Source organism: Aotus nancymaae, unplaced genomic scaffold (assembly GCF_030222135.1).
Source record: "Aotus nancymaae isolate 86718 unplaced genomic scaffold, 86718_ANA_hifiasm-v0.15.2.pri h1tg000089l, whole genome shotgun sequence".
Lineage (NCBI taxonomy): Eukaryota > Metazoa > Chordata > Mammalia > Primates > Aotidae > Aotus > Aotus nancymaae.
This window is the reverse complement of record NW_026988504.1, coordinates 6,987,565-7,015,194: the sequence shown is the minus strand read 5'-3', so window position 1 is coordinate 7,015,194 and position 27,630 is coordinate 6,987,565. Positions and strand designations below refer to the sequence as shown.

General features: G+C 54.3%; 2 protein-coding genes across 10 annotated transcripts; one reads left to right on the top strand and one right to left on the bottom strand.

The window, feature by feature from the left end:
• ZACN (zinc activated ion channel) lies at window positions 1-3,269 on the top strand. Its single transcript, XM_012453918.3, is given in 10 exon segments — window positions 1-94; window positions 170-208; window positions 211-293; window positions 430-474; window positions 613-719; window positions 975-1,144; window positions 1,926-2,050; window positions 2,191-2,401; window positions 2,524-2,670; window positions 3,079-3,269. Coding segments are annotated over 10 exon segments (1,212 nt in total).
• Window positions 1,669-26,298, bottom strand: EXOC7 (exocyst complex component 7). Of its 9 annotated transcripts, none has more exons than XM_012453663.3 (21): window positions 26,144-26,298; window positions 25,872-25,937; window positions 24,192-24,376; window positions 23,891-23,996; window positions 19,874-20,096; window positions 15,373-15,540; window positions 12,042-12,134; window positions 11,230-11,298; window positions 10,108-10,253; window positions 9,705-9,857; window positions 9,400-9,498; window positions 8,988-9,050; window positions 8,555-8,621; window positions 7,770-7,808; window positions 7,033-7,098; window positions 6,630-6,750; window positions 6,262-6,357; window positions 5,115-5,178; window positions 4,849-4,890; window positions 4,608-4,741; window positions 1,669-4,372 (listed from the first exon to the last, which is right to left on the bottom strand). In XM_012453663.3, the coding sequence occupies exons 1-21, from the start codon at window positions 26,201-26,203 to the stop codon at window positions 4,270-4,272; spliced, it is 2,163 nt and encodes a 720-aa protein (XP_012309086.1). In that variant the 5' UTR covers window positions 26,204-26,298; the 3' UTR covers window positions 1,669-4,269. The 9 variants fall into 9 exon arrangements, with proteins under 9 accessions (XP_012309086.1, XP_064225601.1, XP_012309088.1 ...); XM_064369531.1 differs by having other exon boundaries at window positions 4,608-4,747; window positions 4,850-4,890; window positions 26,144-26,273; XM_012453665.3 differs by lacking the exon at window positions 7,770-7,808.
• Between the last annotated feature and the right edge of the window lie 1,332 nt (window positions 26,299-27,630).

The following is a 27,630-nucleotide window of genomic DNA, read 5'->3' as shown; positions in this document are numbered from 1 at the left end:
ATGGCCCTGCAGCTCCTGCTCCATCTCACCTTCCTGGGGCTCAGCATCACCTCGCCCTTGGTCCATGGGGAGGGCTTCCAAGGGCCAGAAGCCGGTAGGTGGAGGGCAAGGTCATAAACTTTGGGATTGGCCCTAGGGCACCTGAGTGACCTTGACCTTTATTGCTCAGTCTGGCCATCTCTCTTCAACTTCAACTTGCCCCAGAAGGTTCAGAAAGCATCCAGATTCCGAACAATGGGAGTGCACCCCTGCTCGTGGATGTGGAAGTGTTTGTGTCCAATGTGTTTAATGTGGTAAGTGCCACTAGGCCAAGGGACCTAAGTGCTGAGCTGGGGAGGGAACAGGACTCAGACCTGGAGAGTGCTGGGATCTCCTGCTGCGTTCTGTCACATGGTGCCCACCCTGAGGTGATGCACTGCCCTTCTCCAGGACATCCTGCGGTACACAGTGTCCTCCATGCTGCTGCTTAAGCTGGTGAGCTCCTATCCCTGGGGAGGTGTGATGGGAAAGCCCAGCTGAGTCCAGCTCAGAAGTACCAGGCTTCATCAACCTGCTGAGCTTAGGGGGATGGTCATGTGGAGAGGAGCCTCAGTGATGCCCTTGTGTCCCCAGTCCTGGCTGGACACTCGCCTGGCCTGGAACAATAGCGCACAGCTGCAGCACGCTGTCACACTGCCCTGGGACTCTCTCTGGACACCAAGGCTCACCATCCTGGAGGCGTAAGTGAGACAGTTTCTGCCCCAGGAATCCACCCTGCAAAGCTCTCCTTTTCCCCATCTACAGCCTAGAGGCCGTCTGAGTGAACAGGCCCCTCCCGGCAGTCCCTGCTAGACTAGCAATGCACCTCCACTGCCTCAAGTTCCTCTCCCCCTGCCAAATCTCTGATAGCATCCGGGGTTGGGGGTGGGATGCCAGGGTCTCCCCTGCCCCTGTCCAAGGGGCTGGGGCTCTGGCTGTGGTGCCTTTCTCCACAGGCTCTGGGTAGACTGGAGGGACCAGAGCCCACAGGCCCGAGTAGACCAGGACGGCCACGTGAAGCTCAAGCTGGCCCTCACCACAGAGACCAACTGTGACTTCGACCTCCTCCACTTCCCCCGGGACCAGAGCGACTGCAGCCTCAGCTTCTACGCTCTCAGCAACACAGGTGCTGACAGGGCAGGGGCTGCAAGGCTGGGGAGGGGAGGAGGAAGGCTCCCAGGTCTGTGTTTAGAGCAGTCTACCCCAGGCTTGGGGGGCAGAACCTGCTCTCCCCACTGTGCCCGACTCGAGTGGCAGCCCATCTTTTCTGTGCTCAGCGGTAGCCTTAGGGCCCCTTTCTAGGGTCACAGACTCAAACTTGGATTCACAGTAGCTCTGCAATCCTAGAAGTCTGGGCCACATCAGTCTTCTGTCCTCCTGGAGCAATTGCCCTCAACAGCCATGGCCTGACTACGGTGGTGGGCCCCTTGCAGCAAGGCCAGAGGCTCTGGTTGCTGTGGCCTGCCTCCTGGAAACAATCTGAAGGTGCAGCCACCCTCAGCTGAAGGTGTCACCATTGGGTGACATCTAACTGGGCAGAGAAGTCCTCCCCTTCCCTCCATGAGAAACCACAGCCATAGCCCTGTGGACCCTACTTCAGGTGTGAGATGATAAACAGATGGATGAATCTGACCACTTCTCCCTCCATCATGAAGTGGTGCAAAGTACTTTTATTCTTACAATGAAAGCTCATCTACGAATCTGATAAAGGCCCTCCTTTAACTGGAGACAATTTGGGATGTTGCGAAACAAGGTTTGAGAAGCCCTTCTATGGATTGGTTTTGTCTCCAAGTCTGTCCCTGCCAGAAGCCATCAGAAGTCTCCGTCACCCTGGGCTCATGTGCTGCCCCGGACTTGGCAGCAGGGATCTCTCCCTCCTAGTTCACAGTTCTCATTCCTACCCTCAGCGATGGAATTAGAGTTCCAGGCCCACGCGGTGAACGAGATTGTGAGTGTTAAGAGGGAATATGTAGTTTATGATCTGAAGACCCAAGTCCCACCCCAGCAGGTGGTGCCCTGCTTCAAAGTGACGGTGAGTCCAATCGGGAGGAGGCTGACAGGGGGCTGCTGGAGGCGGTGGGCGTGAGGAGGCAAGGCCAGAGGCCGGGCCCCATGCCCCCACTGCCCACTTCCCTCCTCCCCCTGCAAGGCCCTGGCTTTTTCCCCTTCCAGCTGAGCCTGAAGAACACGTCGCTCAAGTCCATCATTGCTCTCTTGGTGCCCGCGGAGGCGCTGCTGTTGGCTGACGTGTGCGGGGGGCTGCTGCCCCTCTGGGCCATCGAGCGCATTGCCTACAAGGTGACCTTGCTGCTGAGCTACCTGGTCTTCCACTCCTCCCTGGTGGAGGCCCTGCCAAGCTCCTCCTCCTGCAACCCCCTGCTCAGTAAGCCCTGCTCCCTCACCTGGCCTGCCCTGTTTCTCCCTGCCACCCGCTGCTCAGCCGGCTGGGCACCAGAGACACAGGGACAAGCCTCTGGTCATCTCCCCATGCCCTGTCTTCCCCAGTTTACTTCTTCACCATCCTGCTGCTGCTGCTCTTCCTCAGCACCGTGGAGACTGTGCTGCTGGCTGGGCTGCTGGCCAAGAGCAGCCCCAGCCCAGCCCTGACAGGGGCACATCGAGAGCATGGCAACTCAGGGCCTCATCCTGAAGGTGGGCAGGGGCTGGAGGGTAAGGAATGAGGCCTAGGAGTAGGGCTGGGGTGAGGGCGAGGGGTTCCAGGCATGTGTAGAGGCTCCCTGCATTTACCCTGCTGGCTTTTCTGTCCCTGGTCACCACCATGTCCTCCTCCCTTGGAAGAAACAGGTCTGGGGCAGGGAGCAAGCTTAGCCTCCCTGAAGTCCCAGGTGACCTTAATGCCCTGATAACCCCATGCCTTCCACAGTCTTTCTGAGAGGGGTTTCTTCAACTGAAGATGGCCTGAAATAGACCAGACCCAAATGTACATCACCTGAGAATCTAAGAAAGGGAAAGATACGGAGTGACCCCTGGGGTTCACTCTTCTGATCATGTTGGGGGGACCCTGAAGAACAACTTCTTTCCCTGCTTCTGTCCCCACAGAGCCCCCCAGAGGAGTAAAGGGGTCACAGAGGAGCTGGCCTGAGACTGCTGACCGCATCTTCTTCCTGGTGTATGTGGCTGGGGTGCTGTGCTGCCAATTCATCTTTGCTGGCATTTGGATGTGGGCAGCGTGCCAGTCTGACCCAGCCCCTGGAGAGGCTGCACCCCACGGCAGGAGGCCTAGACCATAACGGGGCAGGGCCTGGGCTGCATACCTTAAGGTGACATTTGCTGTCCCATGGCTGAGGGAGGCCATGACAGGGTCTCTGGACAAAGCCACCCTGAGCTCTCCCTCTGCCAGCATACTAGCAAAGTGTGAAATAAACCGATTCCCACGTGCAAGTGTGCCTCAAGGGGCAGTCGTCATTCTCGTCCTAAATAGGTGGGGTCCTAATTTTTGCTTCTGACCTCTACTTTGCTCCTGACCCTTTGCCCACTGTCCCTGTCTCCCAGCGCACAGGCAGGCAGCCCAACTGCTCCTTCTGCAACATGACTCCTGGCCCTGGGCCAGGAGACACTGAGGCTGGGGACCGGAGACACGGGTCTGAGGAAGGCTGCAGAGGGTGGGGCGGAACTCCTCCAAATGCCTCCTGCAACATGCTGGACTCCAGGGGGAACGGCCAGTGAGCAGGCCTGCCCCCAGCCTCCCTCCCAGGGACTCCTGGGAGATGGAAAGGTCCCAGACCTCAGGCCTGTGGGGGAGCGGGAATGTGTTTTCCGCACTAAATCCAAAAGAGAGGTCAGTGCTACCTGCCTCTCCAGGGGCTCTGGCCCTCTGAGCCCCACCACATTTCTGGGCTGTAGGGGGAGTTCTCTGGCCCCACCTCTGACCTAGGCTGGAGGTAGGGCCGTGCTGCCCTCCTGCTCTTGGTACACGTAGGGCAGCAGCGGGCACAAGCCTGTCTTCCTTCTCTCCCTTCCTGTTTCAGAAGTCATCAGGGTCACGAAAGTCAAGGTGTGAAGGGACCCCAGGCTTCCGGGAGAGTGCTGGTTTGGTTGGGAACATGGGGTGTGGGGAAAGAGCGGAACCCAGGACTAGATGGCTCGGGGACATGGCTCCTGGATGGGGTGTTGGAGATAGGTCTCTGTCCCAAAGGACTTCTAGCTCACCCGGCCAGAGGCAACTTAACACTGGTTTATCTGTCCAATGACACGTCAGTCTGGTGGAACCAGGCAGGGCTGGCAGCAGGCTCAGGCAGAGGTGTCGAAAAGGCGATCGATCATGTCGCCCACCTGCTCCACGCCGTACTTGAGGTACTTCTCCGGGTTCTTGGTGAAGGGCACGCTGCCGAACCTGAGGGGGCACTGCCGTCAGGGGACAGGGAAGCCGACCCTCCCCAGCTCCACCCTCAGCCTAAGGCACTCCTGACAGAGTGACCCAGAGTGATTCCCTGTCCAGCCCCACCCCAAAGCCCAGGGTGCTGGACCTGTGGCCTAAACCCGTCATCCTTTTCCTTTTTCCCTTGAGGAAGAGGAGCTCGAAGAGGCCCGCTGGGGCCATGGGCAGCACAGGCTGGGAAGGGACTCACTTCTGCAGAAAGGCCCCATAGGTCTCCTTGACAATGGTTTTCTGGGCCTGGCGAATCCTGTCCCTCTGCTCCGTGTCCGGAATAGCCCAGGCCTTCTGGATTTTGCATAGTTCTTCGAGGCCATCATTGAAGCCCTGGCCATCAAAAAGGTGAAAAAGGAAGGGACCCAGAGACAACACTTGGGGTCTGTGTTGTCTCAACAGCAGCAGCAAGCAGTGGAGGGCAGAGGGCCTCGACTCACCTTAAAACGCTCCTTGATGATCTGCCGCTCCTTGTCCCGGAGCTGGGAAGCCAGGAGAGATGGCAGAGAAAGCTCAGTTCAGAGCAGGGCAGCCTGCCCGCACTCTGCTCCAAACACCCTTGGCCTGCGCTTCTCTCCTGTGCCCTGATGGCCATACGCATCCTTTGCTCTCTGATCCCAGAGGGACGCTTGTCCTCTTTTCCCAGAGATACGACAAAGTATCCCGTCTGCTAGACACCCCTTCCCAGCCCAGGCCTTGAGCCCACCTTGACTCCTGGCTGGAACACAGGTAGATTCTTCTCTGCGATGTAATCGGTGACCTTTAACCAACTGCCAGACAGAAAGAGAAGCATCAGGGCAGAGGACGGCCTGCCTCGGTGGCCTGGTTTGTGTCGTTTGCTAAACCTCTAGATCTACTTAGTGGTTGGTGGTAGGAACGGATGTGGTTCACAACTAAGCAAAACAACAGATTCTCTTCCTGGGAATAGAAAATGTTTAAACAGCCTGGACGCAGTGGCTCTCACCTACAATCCCAGCACTTTGGGAGGCTGAGGTGGGCAGATCACCTGAGGTCAGAGGTTCGAGACCAGACTGGCTAACATGGAGATACCCCATCTCTACTAAAAATACTAAATTAGCTGGGTGTGGTGGCGCGTGCCTGTAACCCCAGCTACTTGGGAGGCTGAGGCAGGAGAATCACTTGAACCCGGGAGGCAGAGGTTGCAGTGAGCCAAGGCTGCGCCATTGGACTCCAGCTGGGGTGACAAGAGTGAAACTCTGTCTCAAAAAACAAAAAAACAAAAGAGAAAATGTTTAAACTGGTCACTCTTTGAGAAAACATAAACACTTGAGTGTTCAATAAACTGAACAAATACTGCCAACTATATTTCACATCAGTATCATGGCAAATTAAGATGGAGAAACAGATGGGAAAGAAAGGAGTGAGTGGAGGGCAGATAAACAAGAGGGAAGAGGGAGACACATTCAAAGGGAAGAAACAAAGCCAGGAAGAAAGAGGACCAGAGAAGCACAGAGATCCCCACAGAGCAAGGCCCAGCCAAGCTCAAGTGCTCTCGTAACCCTGCGCTTCCCCTAGGCTAAGCATTACCCACATCTCTGACAGCCGGCTCTTCAATTATTCTTAGCCTTGACGCTTGGCAGGCTCCCCTCTAAAGTGGCTGGCCATAGTGGGCCTCTAGGAGCAGGCAGTGGCAGAGAAGGGGGCTTCTCTCTCCACCCCATGAGTTTGATTAAAAACCAAGGGGAAGATTAGGGTCCAGAGGGCAGGAGTGCCCCATGACTGATCCCTGTGCCCTGAGGTGCTGAGAAGGAAGACAGTGGTGGCACAGGGGTGGGGTGAGGGCAGAGACGGCTGGGGGTCCATGCAGGGGCAGGGCGAGGCCAGCCTCTCACCTGCGCTGGTAGGTCTGGATCTGCTGCTCAATGTGCTCCCGGTAGGAGCGCTCGGCAGTCTTCTGTGTCACTGCTACCAGCTGGATCAGCTCGGACCTGGGTGGGGGTGGGGGACAGAGCAGAGAAGGACAGGATTGGCACCTAGGTGCAAAGGCTGTAGCAATGACTGTGGGGGGCCTCCCGTTGCACCCCAAACTCCATGAACTCTACAGCAGCAGCACTCCCACCTTCTGGGTCCTGGGATGGAGGAGACTGAAGTACCCCCTCCCCTCTCGACCACAAGAGAAGCCCAGGAGGGCAGGGGCTGGCACAGCTGCACAGCCGAGGGGAAGGTGAGAGCCACAGACTCGCTCCCGCAGGCCACTTACTTCTCCAGGGACTTGAGGATGTAATTGTAGTTGTTGTGCAAGAAGATGGCACTCAGAGCTGGGTCCTCATACACCTTGGACTTGCTCAGCAAGTTCAACTGCAGGTTGCCCAGCACTTTACCTGCATAGGGAAAAGTGGGGCCATCCCTACCATGGCAGTTTGACCCAAATGACCCCATCCCAGGACCCGCTAGCCCACTCCTATCCATTGCTCCTCACCCTGCTTCAGAAGGCCTTAGCCCACCTCCCCTCGGCCTCTGAACTAGAGGTCAGGTTGTGGTCCCAAAGGTCAGATGGCACTTAGGAGAGGGCTCTGGGAATAGCCAGAGAGCACAGACGGAAGGAAGGGAAAGGCAGGGCATGCCGGCGGCAGGGCTGCTGGTCCGCCCGGGAGAACACTCACAGATATAGGTGCTTAGCAGCCGCCTGCTGAACTCGGAGCTGTAGCTGGTGGCGGAAGAACTGGTCTCTGTGAGAGAAGGCCTGTTATTGCAGTGGCAGCAGCCAAGACCCTCAATGGTCCTTCCCCCAGCCCATGCAGCAGTCTGAGGGGGCACTGAGACAGGCCCTGGGCTTCCTCGGGCAGAGCCGGCCACCTGCTGAGTCACAGGGAAGCCCCTGCTGCAGGAAGCACCAGCCCTGGACTTTTTGGTACCCAGAGCTGCCCTCTATGATGGGGTGGTGTGGCCAAGGAGCTGGCCCAGTTCAGCAGGAGGATGGGCAGGACAAGAGTGAGATGCCAGCGCCCTGCCCCCTCCCCACCCTCGGCCCACCCTGGGTGGTTTCTACAAGGCTGCCTCTCCCTTTTGCCAATAGCAGAGGCTTCGAATGAGCTCCCCACAGCCTCTCCACCTCCCCCTACGTTTCCAACATCCCCCTCTACCAGGCCCTACTGAACAGAGGAAGCTGTGGCCTCCACAGTGCGGAAGGCTGAGGGGGATGGCAAGGCAGGGAGGCCGGGCAAGCCTGCTCAGAGACAGAGTGGCCCTGAAGGGAGCAGAGAGAACTGAGAGCACCCTGGGAAGACTCATGTCCCCTCTGACCCGGGCTCCCCAATAGGTCCTGAGAGTCAGTCCCCAGGGAACCTCACCCACCAGGCTTCAGAGGGACAAGAGGGGGCTGCAGAACCGTACTGCTTACCTCGGGGGTCTAAAGGAATATTGTATGTGTCCCCAAGAACTACGGAGTGAAAGGCAGTGCACAGAGGGGACGCAGGGAGAGACAAAGGAGGGAGAAAGATGCAAAGTGCAAAAAACAGGTTAGAAACGGCATGTCAACCCATTAAGCAGACCTCTCCCCATGACAGCCAGAACACAGACAGCAAGACACAGCAGGCGGGACCTCCTGAGGACCAGGGAGCGCCCTGCAAGTAGAGAGCTGGAGATCCGAAGACTGGAGGCTGCCCAGGGGCTCCCTGCCCCCAAAATGGGACAGGAGGGGGGGGCCTGGGGACCTCAGTGCTTGGAATGACCGAGAAAGCTGCTCTTGCTCACAGGTTGACCCCCTGAGCTCCAGCCTCAGGACAGGGGCCCGCAGGAAGACACTCAGCTGGCCCTGAGACGCTTGATACCCATGGAAGGCCAGCTGAGCGAGCCTGATTAGAGCAGGCAGACACGAGAGAAGGATCTGGGAGGTGGGCAGGGTAGAAAGGACATCTTCCAACCAGCCAGCACCGCTCCCAGAATGAGGACACTGCTTCCAGGGCGAGGAAGGTCAAAGGGGCTGAGGGAGGGGCCAGAGGTCCAGTGTCTAGTCTTGAAAGGTACAGGCAAACCTTGCTCTCCTGATGCTCAGCCCCAGGGCCCCTGTGCAGGCCACATATCCACGGACTGGAGAGACCCCCTCACTGTGCCCTGCCCTCTAACCTCATGTCTCCACGATAGGAGGGGAGTGGGGCAGGGGGCCCAGCTGGGAGGTGCCAGTACCTTGGGAGGCCAGCATGGCACCTGCCGTCTCCTGGAAGTCCAAAAGCTGCTGCAGGAAGAGGATGGCCTGGGTGGGGAGAAGACGGTGCAGAAGGGCAAGTGGCAGGCCCGGCCGACGGCTCTCACACAGACCCCTCTGAGAGCCCAGGACCAGCCTAGGCTGGGATCCACCCAGTGAAGAGTGAGGCTGGAAACCATGTTTTATTTTGTGGGCTCTGGCCTGCCAGGACAGGCCTTGTCTGTTACAGACACTAAGCATGTCACCACCCATCCTGCCACCAGGGACTGCTTATGAAGGTGCAACTCTGGTGGGTCCCTTCTACTGGAAGGGACCTGGGCCCACCTTCCTCCCCCCTCCCCGGTGCCCTGGTGGTGCGTACGTTGCCGGTGAGCTCGTTCCTCCCCCCTCCCCAGTACCCTCGGTGGTGCCTACGTTGCTGGTGAGCTCGTGCACGGTGCCATCCTTGGGCATGTTATATTCCTTGTCCGGGTCATTCTGCGGAGAAACAGCCTCCGGTTCCCTGAAGCAGCCCCTGACCCACCCCACACCCCACTGTGCCTGCTCACGGTGCCACCTCCTGGCAGACAGCTGCTAGGACACCTCTCAGGCACAAACGCCGAGCCAGGCTGGACCAAGCAGGAGAGGGGCTTCCTGCCTCAAGAGGGCTTAGAGGCCCTGGGATGGAAAGGAAGGCATAGGGGTGCTGACAGTAGGCCTGCAGCCCAACCAGAGGCCCCCGGGGACAACCCACCCTCTTGGAGACCTGCTCTCTGAGAGTCCCCCAGGGCCAGGTTGCTGGGGCGCTGGGCCTGGAGGGAGGGAGAAAGGGGAGGATGGCAGGCACCTTGATGTTGTCAGCGAAGTCCTCCAGCGCTTTGGCGCCAATGGTCTCCATGGAGGTGATGAGGCCAGGCAGCTTGTTCTTGGTGCTGGCGGCCGTGCCCTGAGGAAGCACAGGGGGCCCCCAGCTCGCCTCCAGTCGCCCTGAGAGCATCTCACTCGCCCAGGGCCCTTCCTAAGCTGCTTCCATGCACCCTCAGGACAGAGGTGTGAGACGGAGAATGGGGTTCTCCACGGAAGGGAGTGGGGCGGCCATGCGGGCAGCAGGATGCCTCCTGGCCGTGTTTCCAAGGGCCCCTCTCCACACACCTGGAGCACCTGGTCAAACTCAGGCTTGGTCTGCTTGAGGTGCCGCAGGATGGGGAAGACGGTGAGCACTGTGGAGAAGTCATGCCGCACGATGGCCTTCCGGGCGGCAGACACGATGTTCTCCCCCTCCAGCATCAGCCCATCCAGGGCATCCTGAGGCAACAGGAAGACGGTTCAGGGAAGGGCAGGGCAGTGGGAGCTGGCTCCAGGCCGGTGGGGGAATCCTTGTAGGGTGTGGCGGGGCCAGTGTGCAGGAAGAGGGGCGATGGGGAGGTGGTGAGTGTCCACCCAGGACCAGTCCCCAGGGCACAAGGTGGCGATGGTGGCTGGAGATGAGGGCTGAAGAGTCGGCGGTGACAGCTCTCAATGGGGCTGGCCGCAGAGCCCCCGGGCGGGGCAGGACCTGTATCAGGGAGTCGAAGGTCTTCTTCTGGTGGTGCTCAGGGATGATGTCAGCCAGCAGCTGGTACTCGCTCTGGGCCAGCTTGACGAAGGCACTGACGCAGTGGATGTAGGCATCGGTTTCCACGTCCAGCATGTCATCTCTCCCTGGGGATGGCACAGCTCTTGAGCTGCAGGTCTGGGGCCAGCCACACTCCTGGCTGGGGGTGGCGTGGGTCCCCCAGCTCCTGGCCTGTAGCCCAGACCAGCAGCGGATGGGGAAGAGTCCGACTGTTCTGGCAGAAAGCTGCGAGGATGCCAGCAGGCCCCGCCAGGTATGAGAGGAACAACGGGAGTTGAGCCTAGCCTTTGTTCTGGCTTCATTCTCAGCTCTGTGCAGACAGTGGGGTCAGATACCAGAGACAGGAGGGTGAGGGACGGAAGGATAAGGAGGGAAGGTCCCTGAATCGATGTCCTGGATATTGACCCCAGGACTGAGCGTTCCGAGTTGTACCTGACAGAGGGAAGCCCAGGGTAGGCAGGTGGCAGTGCCACCTCAAGGAGGCTGGCACTGGGGTCATCCATGTGGGCAAACGCAAGGCCTGCAAAGGCAGTGACCACCCCAGTCAGGGCTTCTGGAACGTCTAAGAGGGTGGTGGGCTGCAGCCTCTGAGGCTAGCTGGCATGGGGTCAAAATCTGAGAAGAGGCTGGTAATTCCCAGAGAAGAGGGGTTGCCAGCTGCCCCAGGAGGAGGCCAGACCCCTAGAGACAAAACCAGTGGCAGAATCGCCTGGTCCTGTGTGCCAAGGGATGGGCTCCGAGGGGGTCAGAGCTCTGAGCTGTTGCAGGAGACAGACGTCAGGGCTCCCTCCCCTCAAGGGAGCCGCCTTCCCTCTCTGCCTACTTTCCGAGTAGCAGCAGCTTCTCCCCTTGGCCCAGGCCTGAGAGCCAGGCACGCACTCCCATCTGGAGAGAGGCAAGGAGACCTAGGCCCAAAAGAGAGAGAGTGAAGAGAGAGGCGCATAGGCCTGGCCCATCTTCAGAGCAGAGTGGGCCCAGCTGGGCCAGGCAGGAGCAGGCCATCTGGGGACCGCTGCAAAGGCAGTGTCAGCAGCTGCCCTCGGGCTGGGCTGCGGTACTCACCGGCCAGTGGCCTGTGCTTGTCGTTCAGGGCCTCGGACAGGTGCTTAACTCGGAAATCATGCTCGTGACCTGGCGAGACGTTGGCCGCACAAACACAAGTAGCGTTTATCCAGGGGCCAGGTGGGCCCCCCCTTGGGGTAGGGGAAGAAGCCCTTCATCTCCAGGAGGGGGATGTCAGATGGGGGATGGGAAGCGGGCATCGGGGAGGGCTCTGAGCCCCTCCTCTACCTCAAGCTATCTTGGGAACAGCCATTTCAAGTCTGACTTCAGTGAGCTCCCAGGACCGTCCTTAGCTGCTCACTTCCTCAAGCCTGGAGGCTCAGGGCAAGCGGGGAAGGACCAAGGAGGGGCTGAAGAGCTGACGCTTGGCCCCAGGGGGGTTCCCCACCTCACTGTATTTGGGAAAAGCCCCAGTTTGCCTGTCCCCTGCTGTACATGCTCCCCTTTCTAAAGAGGGGAAGGCCAGGGGGCCTCGGCCAGCTGGGGTCTGCCACTGCTGGTCTGAGCGTGAAAGGGCTGCCCCAAGACAAATAACTTTCTCTGAGTTCACACGGGAGACGAGGACAGAGACAGGGAGGGGAGGAGGGAAGCCTCAGGGAGGGCAGAGCTGCCATCAGCCAGAGAGGACCAGGCCGAGGGCCGCAAAACTGTCCCTGCACCCGCTGAAGCCTGAGTGGCATCCGGGACCTGCCGTTCCCACCCTGCTCCCCTCAGGGTTTCTCCCGAGGCCCTCCTGGGGGAGGCTCTGCCCTGCCAAGTGCGTGGACACACAGTGGAGGAGGAAGGGACGGGAGGGAACACAGGGTGATTACCTTCCAGAGGAATGAGGTTAGAGCCCCCCTTTTTCCCATCTAGACCATGCTGGGAATACTGTTTCAGAAGGTTCTGAGCCTTACGGATCGTCCCTGTCACCAGAGCCACACAGAGAGGAGATAAGAAGACCTAGGAAATGAGTGAGAGAAAACAGCAGCGGCCCTCCACCTGCCCCCAGGCCCCGCGCCCGGCCCCACACAGTGAGCAGGCCCTTCCCTGGGACCACCAGAGACCCTGGGGACAAGGACGAAGGAAAGGAATCATTTCCTTCTCCAAAGGAGCCTTGATTCTACTACTGACCCTCCTTGTTCTGGATTTCAGTTCATTTCTGAAAGGACCGAGGGTGATAGAGATAACAATGGACCAAGATCCACCAGGAAAAGTTAAAATAAAAAATACCATGGAGTGGCCCTGTAATCAGAATAGGCGGGGGCTCAGGTCAGAGGAGCTGGTGATAAAGCTCTCACACCCAGAGGGCACAACCAGGGTGGCAGAGCCTGGGGGCACCCTGAAGCCAGCAGGCCCCCAGCCCAGCCCCAAACGCCAGGCAGAGTTCTCCAAGCATGCTCAGTGTTGGGACGTAAGCTAAACAGCAGCCAGCGGGAAGCCATCCCGACTGAACTTCCGGGGAGCGCCATGCCCAAGGCGGAAGGTTCACAGACCCAGAGGCAGCCTAGCCCACACACCAGAGTTCCCCAAACCACCAAAGCCACAGGAAAAAATCCGAAAGCCAAGAAGGGGTTAACAGAAGCCGCCACGCAGAGCCTGGAGGGTGCACTCGGAAGGAGAAGGTACATGCTCTTGGCATGGGGGAAGAAAACAGAAGTTAGTATCACAAGTGAAAACAATCAGAACGAAAACGGCAGCGCCCACGGCCGCCTGGGTCAGCCTCCTCTGTGGGAATGAGACATCTCGGGGCCGAAGACGTGGAGAAATCAACTCCCGTCTCAAACAGACAAGTGCAGCGCCTTGTTAACAAAATGTATGGGAGAAGGAAGGCACCAGGGACACCCCCGCCCCCAACTGCCTATCTGAGCACAGTGAGGATGCTGTGTCCTGGCAGCTCCTCAGAAGGCTGAGGGAGGAAGGGGCAGTGCCTGGAGGCTCATTGCTTGCACCTGCACCGCGCCGCACCACACCACACCACACCACAATTAACTATTTTTTTTCTTCTTTTTTTGAGACAGAGTCTCGTCCTGTCACCCAGGCTGGAGTGCAGTGGCTCGATCTCAGCTCACTGCAACCTCTGCCTCCTGGGTTCGAACTATTCTCCTGCCTCAGCCTCCCGAGTAGCTGGAATTACAGGCATGTGCCACCACGCCCGGCTAATTTTTTTTCTATTTTTAATAGAGATGGAGTTTCACCATGTTGGCCAGGCTGGTCTCGAACTCCTGACCTCAGGTGATCCGCCTGCTTCAGCCTCCCAAAGTATTGGGATTACAGGCATGAGCCGCCATACCCAGCTCACAATTAGCTCCTAATAACCAAGTCCCACGGCCTGGCTCACATCTGCCTTGCTCATTCTCTCCCCTTCAGCAAGCACGGCTCACTAATGAGTGAATCTGATTCCTGTCCCACGACCCACCAGGAGCAGAGGCAGATGCACACTCGCAGGATGTGGGTCGGGAATGTGGATCTGGTAGCCACCAAACCCATCCGGCACCCAATTACCTCCAGGGATGCTGAGGTTGGTGCTTCACCTGGGAGGCCCCCCTGCCCCTCTCCTCAGAAGTGGTAACCAATGTCCCAGGGGCTTGATTCCCTAGAGCCTGACATCAGCCCTGAGCCTACCAGTTCCTGACGAGTCTTGAAACCCCACAGACCCCCACAGCCGGAGTTTTCCTCTTGTATCTCTGGGGCAAGGATCGATGTGGTCCACTGTGAGCTCCCTGAGATCAGATCCCTGCTCCCTGAAAGGCCTGGGGGCTGCATGGTCAGCGGGCACTCTTAGGGCAGTGCAAATAGGGCTCTGGGGCCTCCCGGGGGCCTGTCACAGAACCAGGCAGAAGAGGAAGTGAGCGCAGACTAGCTGGGGCCCAAGCAGCCTCACAGCCTTACGGAGACAGCTGCTCCACGCCACACAAAAGACACAGAAGTACCCCGGCCGCCTTGTAGGCAGCTGAGCCCACAGGCTGGGCTGGCAGTCCCCGTTGGCAGCAGGTTTTGTCTGGGTGGGCAGGACATCCACACTGGAGGGAGAAGGCCCCAGGCCCCAGCTCCCTAATGCTCGATTCACTTGTGCCTCTGAGAGCAGCCGCTGTTCTGCCCATTTCTCCAAACCCTAAACAAAGGCCTGCAGGGGAGCAGGTGCTCTCGTGGAGCAGACACCTCGCTCTCTGAGGGGCGGGGCAGGTGGGAACTGGAGAAACCGAGGGTATAAGTAAGCTCTACCCAAAGCCTGTTGTCACAAGAAGCAGGTCCCACAGCAACTAGGGCAGGTGCCTGCAGCAGCAGCTGGGCAGGGGGCCAGCCTGGGTGGGAGCAGCCCCGGCATCTCCGGCTTTCTCTCCCAGAGCAATCTCAGTCCCACCTGATAACCAAGTCCCCACTGGAACATCCCAGCATCTCCTCAAGCTGCAGGAAGCATCTCTCGGTGGCGAGACCAGGCTTGCCAAGCTGTGGCTCACAGAGACCCTATTTACCTGGAGCACAGACTACAAGGGACATGATGCCAGTGAGAAAGAACAGAGAGATGACGAGATGTTCACCCAGGACGGCCACAGCCTCGCCCAGCCTCTCATCGTGGTGCCCCTTTCCACAAGGCACCGACTTGCACTGGAGCCCAAAGCCAGTTTAAGTTCTTCTGAGAGGATGCTCTGGGGTTTCTTTCCTTTCTGGATTGACCGGGAAAGTGAAATTCTCCCCATCCAGCTCTCAGCTAAATGTCACTTCAGGTCACCCTGCTTTTCTGGAAGGTGAAGGTTAGAGCGCCTGTCCCCTTGCTATCCCAGCATCCTTCCCGGCTGCAGCAGTGTGCCAGGCCTCCTGACAGGGCGATGTGTGTGTGAGGGAGGGGGTCCAGGCAGGGGCTCTGCCCTGGAGGCCTCTGCAGCCTGTCTCAGACGGGATTAACTGAGCACCTGTAAGCCCCCCACTACAAAGAAGCTGTGTAACCCCCAGGCTCTGCTGGCTGGAAGGAAGAGCCTCACTCTTGGGGGGCCTCACTGGGTGGGCAGACATTCACTTTCTGTCCTGTGTACCTATAGTCGGGGTTACCATGACAACAAACTCTGGAGGGATCTGATGCTGCGAACGCTAGACTGGACAAAAGCAGTGCAGGTCCCAGTCAGCCTCTGGCTGTGGCAGAGATGGGCCAGGATGGGGGCTCACCTGGCCGCTTGACTGGTTTCTTGGTAGGTGTGTCTTTCCTCTTGTTGGGGATAGCAGGGGAGTAGGGAACCCCAGAGGAAGAACTGCTCTTATGGAAATGCTCTTTCAGGCCCTTGATGGAGCGGTCCAGCTGGCTGGAGCGTATCTGGTAGTAGACGTTCATGAAATCTAAGGAGACACGGAGCGATAGAGGTATGGCTGCCAGGCCCTGCCCTGCCTTGCAGACCTGCCATGTCTACCTGTCAACCCTTCCTAGCATCTGCTCTCCATTCTGGGTCACAAGCCACCCACATCTTGTCCCAAATCAGGCAGTCTTTCAAAGTTTTTTTTTTTTTTTTTTTTTTTTTGAGACAGGGTCTTTCTCTGTTGCCCAGGCTGGAGTGCAGTGGCACCATCACGGCTCACTGCAGGCTTCACCTCCTGGGCTCAAGCAATCTGCCCACTTCAGCCTCCCAGAGTGCTGGGATTACAGGCATGAGACACCGCGTCCAGCCAGGCAAAGTCTCAAAAGAGAAAAATACCCTCTAAAAGAACTGATAATTAGTTGTAAGTTTTTTGTTTTTTTTTGTTTTTTTTTTTTTGTTTGTTTTTGAGACAGCGTCTTACTCTATTGCCCAGACTAAGTGCAGTGGTGTGATCTCGGCTCACTACAACCTCCACCTCCCAGGCTCAAGCAATTCTCCTGCCTCAGCCTCTCAAGTAGCTCGGATTATAGGCACATGCCACTACCACCCGGCTATTTTTTGTATTTTTTAGTAGAGATGGCGTTTCACCGTGTTAGCCAGGCTCGTCTTGAACTCCTGACCTCAAATGATCCACCCACTTGAGCCTCCCAAAGTGCTGGGATTACAGGCATGAGCCACCTTGCCCAGCCCTAGTTGTAAGTTTTGAATGGTACTTTTTTAAAAAAGGAAAAAACATAAAGTTAACACCCAGATTCAACTTGGTAAAGGGTCAAAGAACATGAGCAATTTATAGGAGGCAAAAAGACAACAAATGTCAGCGAATGAAGAACACACATCTTTAGTCATTAATAAAGTACAAATTAGGCCGGGCACGGTGGCTCACACCTGTAATCCCAGCCCTTTGGGAGGCCAAGGCAGGCAGATCACAAGGTCAAGAGATTGAGACCATCCTGGCCAACATGGTGAAACGCCATCTCTACTAAAAAATACAAAAATTAGTTGGGCATAGTGGCATGCACCTGTAGTCCCAGCTACTCAAGAGGCTGAGAGGCAGGAGAATCTCTTGAACCCAGGAGGCAAAGGTTGCAGCAAGCCAAGATCATGCCACTGTATGCCAGCCTGGTGACAAAGCGGGACTCCATCTCAAAAACAGTAATAATAAATACATAAATAAAGTGAAAATTAAAAAAATTAGAGGACTGTGATAGTCCTATCAGATAGCAAAAATCAAAATTAATGAAGAACAAACGGCCACAGAACTGTCAATGAATCCATCGATTGGCTCAATCTATTTGGAGAGGAGCTAGAGATAACAAGAAGGTTACAAGTATCTTTAGACAATTTCACCTAATCCCTGCACCCTTGAGAATAAACCCCCAAGAACTTCCTCAAAGGAAAAAGCAATCCACACAGGTATGTCCATTTTGGTACAATTCTCAATGCTGAAAAATGGGAAGATCAGGCCAGGTGTAGTGGCTCACACCTGTAATCCCAGAACTTTGGCAGGTCGAGGCAGGTGGATCACGAGGTCAGGAGATTGGGACCATCCTGGCTAACATGGTGACACCCTGTCTTTACTAAAAATATAAAATTTAGCCGGGCGTGGTGGCACACACCTGTAGACCTAGCTATTCGGGAGGCTGAGGCAGGAGAATCGCTTGAACCTGGGAGGCAGAGGTTGCAGGAGCCAAGATTGTGCCACTGCACTCCAGCCTGGGCGACAGAGCGAGACTCTTATCTCAAACAAAAACAAAAACGGGAAGATCTCCTTGCACACATCACTGAGGAAAAGGACATGGAAACTATGGTGGATTTCAGAAGTTCCCAACAGATAGCTTACAAGGAACCCCGATGTGAGAAATGGACCGACACACAGAGGCATGGGCTGAGAGGTCTGGAGGTTGTCCCCGGGCCTCCCTCTCGATTCTAAAGAGCTCCTGAAAATTTTCTGCCAAGCCCAGCTCATGAGCCACGATATGTTCATGTGGTCAGATACATCGCAGCCGTGAGACCTGCCGCCGCACAGTTCTGGGGGAAGGCAGGCCCACACGGACAACTTGGTATGTGTGCACACTAACAAAGAGAAGAGCTGGGAGGGCGAAAAAGTGCAACATTGCCACGCAAGGTGGCTCATGCCTGTAATCCCAGCACTTGCGGAGGCCGAGGCAGGCGGATCACCTGAGGTCAGGAGTTCAAAACCAGCCCGGCCAACCTGGCAAAACCCCGTCTCTACCAAAAAATACAAAAATTAGCTGGGCATGGTGGTGTAATCCCAGTTACTCAGGAGACTTAGGCAGTAGAACTGCCTGAACTCGAGAGGCAGAGGTTGCAGTGAGCCGAGATCACGCCACCGCACTCCAGCCTGGGCAACAGCAAGACTCCGTCTCAAAAAAAAAAAACAAAGTGCCACACTGAATATCCACTGGAGTTTTTATTTTCTGAAATTTTCGCTTAAAGATTTCTTTTTTTTTTTGAGACGGAGTTTCGCTCGTTACCCATGCTGGAGTGCAATGGCGCGATCTCGGCTCACTGCAACCTCCGCCTCCTGGGTTCAGGCAATTCTCCTGCCTCAGCCTCCTGAGTAGCTGGGATTACAGGCACGCGCCACCATGCCCAGCTAGTTTTTTGTATTAGTAGAGACGGGGTTTCACCATGTTGACCAGGATGGTCTCGATCTCTTGACCTCGTGATCCACCCGCCTCGGCCTCCCAAAGTGCTGGGATTACAGGCTTGAGCCACCGCGCCCGGCCAAAGATTTCTTTTTCTAATCTTAGGACTGGGTAAAGAACTGATGGCAACATCATGTCATGGAATATTATATAGCTGTTTAAAAGAACAAAGCAAATCTACATGTACTGATATGAAACAATATCAAGGCATATCATGAAGTTAAAAAATAATAATCATAAGACAGTGTAAGTACGTGCCCTCCCATTTGAGACTTAGAAGATACACACATATTCTCTCTTACACACACACACACACACACACACACACACACACACAGACAGATTTGCATGAAGATTTTTTGGGGGGCTGGGCGTGGTGGCTCATGCCTGTAATCCTAGCACTTTGGGAGGCCGAGGCAGGTGGATTACCTGAGGTCAGGAGTTCAAGACCAGCCTGGCCAACATGGTGAAACCCTGTCTCTACCAAAATACAAAAAAAAAAAAAAAAAAAAAATTAGCCAGGTGCAGTGGCGCGTGCCTATAATCCCAGCTACTCGGGAGGTTGAGGCAGGAGAACTGCTTGAGCCTGGGCAGTGGAGGTTGCAGCGAGCCAAGATCATGCCACTGCACTCCAGTCTGGGCGACAGAACAAGACTTTGTCTCAAAAAAAAAAAAAGATTTTTTTTTTGGAAGAGTATAAATAAAACTTTTTTCTTTCTTTCTTTTGAGACAGAGCCTCACTCTGTCACCCAGGTTGGAGTGCAGTGGCGTGATCGCAGCTCACCACAACCTCTGCCTCCCAGGTTCAAGTCATTCCCCCACCTCAGCTTCCGAGTAGCTGGGACTACAGGCATGTGTCATCACACCCAGCTAATTTTTATATTTTTTGTAGAGGCAGGGTTTCGCCATGTTGGCCAGGTCTTGAACTCCTGAGCTGAAGCAATCCACACCCCTCAGCCTCCCAAAGTGTTAGGATTACAGCCATAGCCACTGTGCCCGGCATAGATAAACCTTAACAGTGCTCATCTTTGGGTTAAGTCACGGAGGCATCAGGGAAGTGGGAGATGGACTTCGACTTTTCACCCATGGCTTTCTGTACCATTTGAATATTTTACAACTAATCAAAAAAGGCAAAGGAACATAAAAACCAAGTCAAGAAAACTTGGAATTTACCTAGATTCACAATCGATATGTAAGTCATAAAACTGTTGTTTATATTGGTTCCAGTTGAACTTTCTTTTTTTTATTTTTATTTTTTCCGGAGACTCGTTCTGTCACCCAGGCTGGAGTGCAGTGGTGCGATCTCAGCTCACTGCAACCTCTGTCTCGTGGGTTCAAGCCACTCTCTTGCCTCAGCCTCCTGAGTAGCTGGGATTACAGGCATGTGCCACCACACCCAGCTAATTTTTGCATTTTTAGTAGAGACAGGGTTTCACCATGTTGGTCAGGCTGGTCTCGAACTCCTGACCTCGTGATCCACCGGCCTCTGCCTCCCAAAGTACTGAGATTACAGGTGTGAGCCAATGTACCCAGTCCCAGTTAAACTTTCTTTTATCAAAAAAACCCATGACCGGTGGATTAAAGAATAAAGGGGAGAAAACTCCCTCTGCCTCTGGCATGCCATGCCGCCGAGCCAGAACCCCTCACCTTGGTTGCGGCCATATTCCACCAGCCAGCGGGAGATGCGAATGACATCCTGGAGCACGCTCTCAGGCAGGTGCTCCAGGGTCACGTCCTCCTGGGCCTCCAGATCATCGTCACCACTGATCAGATCCAAGATGAGCACAGGGGAGACGACCTTACTGTGCCGTGTCATCAGGCTCCGGAACTCGGACTCCAGGGACTCCTTTCCCCTCTCAAAGAGCAGTTTCTGCAGGGATGACAGAAGGAAGTGGGTGCCTGCTGCTTCAGTGTTCTGCCATTCCTGGCCGGTCCCTGCCCAAGCAAGCTCTGTCTTCCTAACTCGGGGCCTCTGTCCTTTTCTGCCCTGATATCCTTTAACCAAAGAAGAAACATCGGGAAGCGGCTTTAGTGACTCCTTGACTTCATGTTCTCTCAAAATTTATGTTTACAGGTAAAACGCAGGGTTTTACAACAATTGGGTGCTTAATAAATACTGGCTGATTATTTTCTCACCGCATCGTTAATTTGTCTCCTTGTTAGTGAGGGGTTTGCCAAATAAAATAAATAAATAAATTGGACAATATCAAATTGAAAACTTTTGTGCTGCAAAGAATACCATCAACAAAGTGAGGACACCCCACAGAATGAGAGAAAATATTTGTAAACTACGTATCTGATAAGAGACAGGTATCACAAACATAGAAGAGAATAAATCTGTCCACAAGATGACATGTTTAAGAGGGTTTGTAGCAGTATTATTCACAAGAGGCAAAAATTGGAAACAACCCAAGTGTCCATCAGAGGATAAATGGTTAAAGAAAATGTGGTCTGGGCTGGGTGTGGTGGTTCACGCCTGTAATCCCAGCACTTTGGCAGGCTGAGGCAGGTAGATCACGAGGTCAGGAGTTCAAGACCAGCCTGGCCAAGATGGTGAAACCCTGTCTCTACTAAAAATACAAAAAATTAGCTGGGCGTGTTGGTGGGCGCCTGTAATCCCAGATACTCAGGAGGTTGAGGTAGAGAATTGCTTGAACCCAGGAGGTGGAGGTTGCAGTGAGCCGAGATATCGAGCTGCCACCGAACTCCAGCCTGGGTGACAGAGTGAGACTCCATCTTTTTTTTTCTTCTTTTCTTTTCTTTCTTTTTTTCTTTTTTCTTTTCTTTTTTTTTTTTTTGAGACAGAGTTTCGCTTGTTACCCAGGCTGGAGTGCAATGGTGCGATCTTGGCTCACCGCAACCTCCACCTCCTGGGTTCAAGCAATTCTCCTGCCTCAGCCTCCTGAGTAGCTGGGATTACAGGCATGCGCCACCATGCCCAGCTAATTTTTTGTATTTTTAGTAGAGACGGGGTTTCACCATGTTGACCAGGATGGTCTCAATCTCTTGACCTCGTGATCCACCCACCTCGGCCTCCCAAAGTGCTGGGATTACAGGCGTGATCACCGCGCCCGGCCCTCTTTTTTTCTTTTTTTTTAGAGACGAGGTTTCACCATGTTAGCCAGGTTAGTCTTTAACTCCTGATCTCAGGTAATCCGTCCGCCTCAGCCTCCCAAAGTGCTGGGATTACAGGTATGAGCCACTGCACCCGGCCGAGACTCCATCTCGAAAAGAAAATGTGGTCTGCCCACATAAAGGAATATCATATGGCAAGAAAAAGGAAGTTACTGACACATGCTATAGCATGGACGGATCTTGAAGCATCATGCTAGTGAAAGAAGCCAGTCACAAAAGACCAGGTATTATAAGACACCATTTATATTAGAAGTTCAGAATAGGCAAATCCATTAAGGTGGAAAATAGATTTATGATTTCCAGAGGCCCAGCTACCATCTTTCTCTGATGACCTATTAACCCCAAAACTTAAACACAAAGATATAATGCAGGCAGGTACAGTGGCTCATGCCCGTAATCACTCCCAGCACTCTGAGAGGCCAAGGTGGGAGATCACCTGAGGACAGTAGTTTGAGAACAGCCTGAGCAACACAGAAGACCTCATCTCTACAAAAAATTTAAAACTTAGCTGGGCATGGTGGCACATGCCTGTGGGCCCAGCTATTCGGAAGGCTCAGGTGGGAGGATTGCTTGATCCCAGGAGTTTGAGGCTGCAGTAGCTATGATTGTGCCACTGCAGTCTGGCCTGGGTGACAAAACCAGACACTGTCTCTTTTATTTATTTATTTATTTTTTTGAGACAGGGTTTCACTCCTGTTGCCCAGGCTGGTGTGCAATGACGCGGTCTCGGCTTACCACAACCTACACCTATGGGTTCAAGAGATTCTCCTGCCTCAGCCTCCCAAGTAGCTGGGATTACAGGTGTGCACCACCACACCCAGCTAATTTTTAGTAGAGATGGAGTTTCTCCATGTTGATCAGGCTGGTCTTGAACTCCTGACCTCAGGTGATCCACCCGCCTCAGCCTCCCAAGTAGCTGGGATTACAGGCATGCACCACCACACCTGGCTAATTTTGTATTTTTAGTAGAGATGGGGTTTCTCCATGTTGATCAAGCTGGTCTTGAACTCCTGACCTCAGGTGATCCACCTGCCTCAGCCTCCCAAAGTGCTGGGATTACAGGCATGAGCCACTGTGCCCAGCTCAGACCCTGTCTCTTAAAAAATATATATTAAAAAGACACAATGCAAAAAAAAAGTCACATAGATTCAGGTCCCTAGAATAGATTCACAGAAACAGAAAGTGGAATGGTGGTTACCAGAAGACAGAGGAGGGGAGAATGGGGATTCACAGAAACAGAAAGTGGAATGGTGGTTACCAGAAGACAGAGGAAGGGAGAATGGGGAGTTAGCGTTTGATGGGTGTGGAGTTTCACTTGGGGAAGATGAACATACTTGTGGAGATAATAATGGTGAGGGCTACACAACAATGTGAATGTATTTAATGCCACTGTTTTTGTTTTTGTTTTTTTAGATGGAGTCTCACTCTGTCGCCAGGCTGGAGTGCAGTGGCACGATCTTGGCTCACTACAACCTCTGCCTCCCGGGTTCAAACAATTCTCCTGCCTCAGCCTCCCAAGTAGCTGGGACTAGAGGCACGTGCCACTACCCCTGGCTAATTTTTGTATTTTTAGTAGAGACGGAGTTTCACCATGTTGGCCAAGATGGTCCAATTGTCAATTTAGAGTTAAAATAGTACATTTTGGCCAGGCGTGGTGGCTCAGGCCTGTAATCCCAGCACTTTGGGAGGCCGAGGCAGCAGATCACCTGAAGTCAGGAGTTTGAAACCAGCCTGGAGAGCATGGTGAAACCCTGTTTATACTAAAAATACAAAAAAAATTAGCCGGGCATGGTGGAACGTGCCTGTAATCCCAGCTACTCAGGAGGCTGAGGCAGGAGAATTGCTTGAATCCGGAAGGTGGAGGTTGCAGTGAGCCGAGATTGCACCATTGCACTCCAGCTTGTGCAACAAGAGCAACACTCCACCTCAAAAAAAAAAAAAAGTATGTTTTATATTATGCATTTTTAACCAAAATAAAGAAACAACAAATGCATTTTTAAAATCAAATGTGGGTGGGTGCAATGGCTCATGCCTGTAATCCCAGGCCAAGGCAGAAGATCATCTGAGGTCAGGAGTTCGAGACCAGACTGGCCAACATAGTGAAAACCCATCTCTACTAAAAATACAAAAATTAGCCAGATGTGGTGGCACACACCTGTAGTCCCAGCTACTCAGGAGGCTGAGGCAGGAGAATCACATGGACCTGGGAGGCTGAGGTTGCAGTGAGCCAAGCACTGCATTCCAGCTTGGGTGAGAGTGGGACTCCATCTCAAAAAAAAAAAATCAAACATATGTAATTTATAATATAAATTAATTTTTATAATACATTTTAAAAATTTATAATAAAGAATTTTTGATAATAAAAAATGTGTATTCTTGAGGCAGAGACCCTAATGCCTATAGGACGTACTGTCTTATCCTTTTGTGTATTCTACCGCATACATCCTCACGCTGGCCCCATGTCCCTCATGAGACCAGGGAAGAGACTGATGTCCCCAAACCTCTCACATTATTCTGCTGATCCCTTACCACTTTGTTGAGTTCTGGGCTGTCTGGGCTGTTGTCCTGGAAATACTCCACTGCCTTCTGAATCTTGGCCATGCTTCCCAGGTACTCTTCCAGCCTACCTGTGGGACTGGGAAGGAGAAGAGCCAGATCAGGCTGGGGCATGGGAGATGAAGAGGGACTAAGGACAAAGTATTTGGAAGGGGAAGAAGAGAATTAATACAGGGGACTCCAGGCTTAAATATATTCTACCCCTCCTCCCTTTTAAGGACTAGGACTGTTGGTCCAAGAGGCATTAAGAATTGACCCTCTGAGCCTCACTCACCCCTCTCTGATGATCTTCTCAGTGTCACTGGCCACATGGTAGTAGCTGATGACATGGTCCAGGCAGGACAGCGTCTTCTCCACATTCTCCTGCAGCCGCTGCAGATTCTCCGTCTGCTTGTGCACAGGGATGATGGAGTTCTCCAGCTTCATAAGGCGGCTCTCAAAGGATGATAAGATAGACACCTGCAGGAGGGAAGCCTCTTGATCTCAGGCCTCACGGTGGTCCCAGCACTGCTTCTACACACGCTCCTGTGGCATTTCCTGCCTTTTATCTGGTTTCTAGATAATAAACTCCACAAGGGAAGGACCAGGATGTACCTGTTCCCCACTGTGCCCTCAGCACCTATGATTTGCCTGGCATATAGTAGGTGGTCTAAGACAAATTGATTGAAATTTTATTTGAAGGCAAACCAAGCATCACATTAATGCTTCCTAATAATCAGCCCAAGATGGCTTCCTTTCCACCCTTTGAAGCCAAATCTCCAAATCTCAGCTTCTGCTCTCTCTGATGTATTCCTAAACTGGACTGGAGGTAATTTCATACAGAGTAGCCTCAAATGCATTGCTGGTATCTTCAAAACCCTCTCTAAGGATGAAACTCATTAAATAAGGACTAGAAACTGGGCATGATGGTTCATGCCTGTAATCTCAGCAATTTGTGAGGCTAAGGCAGGAGGATCGCTTGAGCCTAGGAGTTCAAAACCAGCCCGGACAACACAGTGAAACCCTGTCTACACATACACACACACACACACACACACACATATACATACACGCAATTAGCAAGGCGTGGTGATGTGTGCCTACAGTCCCAGCTACTAGGAGGCTGAGGCAGGAGGACTACCTGAGCCAGGAGTTAAGAGACTGCAGTGAGCTACAATCACGCCACTGCACTCTAGCCTGCACAACAGAGCAAGACCCTTTCTCTAAAAAAAAAAAAAAATTTTTAATAAAAATTTTTAAAAAAGGACTAACACTTTACTATCGTGTGACTAAATACAAATACTAGTTTGTATCTATTCACTTTGTGCTTTTCCAGTCTCCCCTAGGAATAAAGAAAGAAACTCATTTATTGAGTACCTATTATATACCAGGCGCTGGGCAAGAAGCAGTCTCTTGCATTAGCGCAAATGACCGTCACAGACACATTGGGAGGCTGGCACAGTCTCTGTTTTAGCAGATAAATTCGCGGACACCAGAGTTACCTAACAGGAGCCGCACATCCAAGCAGCAAGGACTAGATCCCAGATCTGCCTGACTTCAGAGCTCTTCCCCTAAAGTCCTCTGGAGTGAAGGCTGAGTCTTCTCTGCCCTCAGGAATCTCAAAGTGCCAGCCTCCTGGGCAGAGGGTCCATTGACGAGGACACATGCCCAGTACCGAGCCCACCTGGTCAATCTCAGTGTTTGCAGAAGGAGACAAGGAAGAATGGCGAGTTTAGACAGAAAGCAGCAAGTCCAGGCCAGTGGGAAGTGCATCCTCCTCAGGGAGGGGCGGAACACGGGGAGGGGGCTAGGGAGGAGAGATGCCGCACTGCTGCTAGAGAAGCCCACACACGGCCTCCGTCGCTACCCGTGCCAGAACCCCAGGCCGCAGGAACTGGAACCGCCAGGTCGCAAGCCTGTCCCCCAGGGTCCAGAGGACTACCGCCCTGCCCCAGCTGCGGGGAGACTGACTCACCATGTTCTTAGTGAGCTGGTCGCTCTTCTCCAGGCTGTCTCGGATGAAGGAGAGCGTCTCCTCCTCCTGGGGGCAGGGAAGGGGAGGACATCACCAGAAGCCAGAGGCTAAAGGAGACCACTGCGTCCCGACCCCACGGCCTAGCCCTCAACCCCATCTCCTCGCAGGGTGCGCTCCCTCCCACCGCTGCGTCCTCTCCGAGTAGACACCCAGGCCCCGCTGTTGGCCCCTTTCCCTCACCTCCTTCCCAGCCTCCCCAGCCCCATGCCCACCTGCTTCAGCTTGTCCTCGATCTCCCGCCGCCTGGCGGATGCCTCCTGTGGGGGGATCATCGCTCCAAACCCCGCAGATCCCACTCCCCAGTATCTTTCTTCAGCTAGCCCACCAGGCCCCCGTCCCCGTCACACCCACTTCCGCTCTTGGTCCCGCCCCAGGAGGAGCCATGTTTAGAGTGGTAGGCGGAAGTGCGCCTGGGCGGAGCCCAGGATCGGACCGACGGCCATCTTGAGTGTGGCTGGGAAGTGAGGCGTACTCGGATCCTAAGAGGAACCTCGACGCGCCTGTTCCTTGCCTCAGCAGAGAAGGTTCTCGATCGGCTTTATGTCCCGCTGCTGGCAGGATCCTTACAGCTCACTTGGTGTTTTCGTTGAAAGATCGACGTTTTTAATAAAGACTGCTGGGGAAAGCGACGAATTCCTTTCCCCAGGTCGCATTCTGTGGGCAGGTACCAAGGCCGATCACGTTCCCCAAAGAGCCCGGCACGGAGCAGGTGGCACAGTAGATGCCAACGTGTGTCCATTTGATGAACCAGGGGCTTGTGTAGTCGTCTCCCCCTTCCACCCTGCATTACGCAAAAACGTATCGTGTGGGCTGGCGAGGCTGCTCTGGAGCTCCAGGTCCAGACCCAGCTTCCAATTGCAGCTCCAGGTGGTGAGGTCGGGGTGGGGGCGGGGGGCGCCCCTGAATTAACACCCCTGCAGGGCTGGATGTTGTGGATGCAGACCCAGCTCCTGCAAAACCTAGCGTTACTCCTTCCTCTAACCGTCCCTGCCCACCCTGCCTCTGGCCCCCGGCCTTGAAGTAAATGGCCGACCAGCTTGGTTCAGCCCATCCATAGCCTCAGTGTCTAGACACCAGGAAGATAGACAAGGAGTTATGTGCTGGGTGAGAAGATTTGAGGGAACACCAAGCTTTTCTTTTTTTTTTTTGAGAGGGAGTCTCACTCTGTCCTGCAATGGTGCGATCTCGGCTCACTGCAACCTCTGCCTCCCGGGTTCAAACGATTCTCCTGTTTCAGCCTCCCTAGTAGCTGGGATTATAGGAGCATGCCAACATGCCCAGCTAATATTTTTGTATTATTACTAAAGTTGGGGTTTTACCGTGTTGCCCAGGCTGGTCTCAAACTCCTGATCTCGTGATCCACCCGCCTCAGCCTCCCAAAGTGCTGGGACTACAGGCGTGAGCCCCTGCTCCCTGCCTAGTGGGCACCAAGCTTTAGGGTTCCCAAGCGCTCCCTCCGCCCACAGCCACCCAAAGAGGAGGAGGAAATGGGGGCACAGAGCCTGGAGAGGGATGGGCGGCCTTCCCTCCGGCGGGAGGACAATTTCAGGCCTGTTGTCGCTGGGGGAGATAAAAGGCAGCTTCAGAATGATTTCGCAGAAGTGGTCCTTGTGTAGTCCTAAGGGCTAAGTACAGGAAATTTAAACCGTTAAGTGTCACAGAACAGAATGAGGGGCCAGTGAGCTACAGTGGATAGGGT

Bases quoted from the DNA above. Each gene is read 5' to 3' on its own strand.
- EXOC7 (XM_012453663.3), bottom strand. From the start codon at position 26,203: ATGATCCCCCCACAGGAGGCATCCGCCAGGCGGCGGGAGATCGAGGAC. The intron at 8,622-8,987 runs GTAGGCACCACC...CTCCCCACCCAG, and splicing joins TGCACGAGCTCACCAGCAAC to GCCATCCTCTTCCTGCAGCA. The intron at 6,358-6,629 runs GTAAGTGGCCTG...ACCCCCACCCAG, and splicing joins ATCCTCAAGTCCCTGGAGAA to GTCCGAGCTGATCCAGCTGG.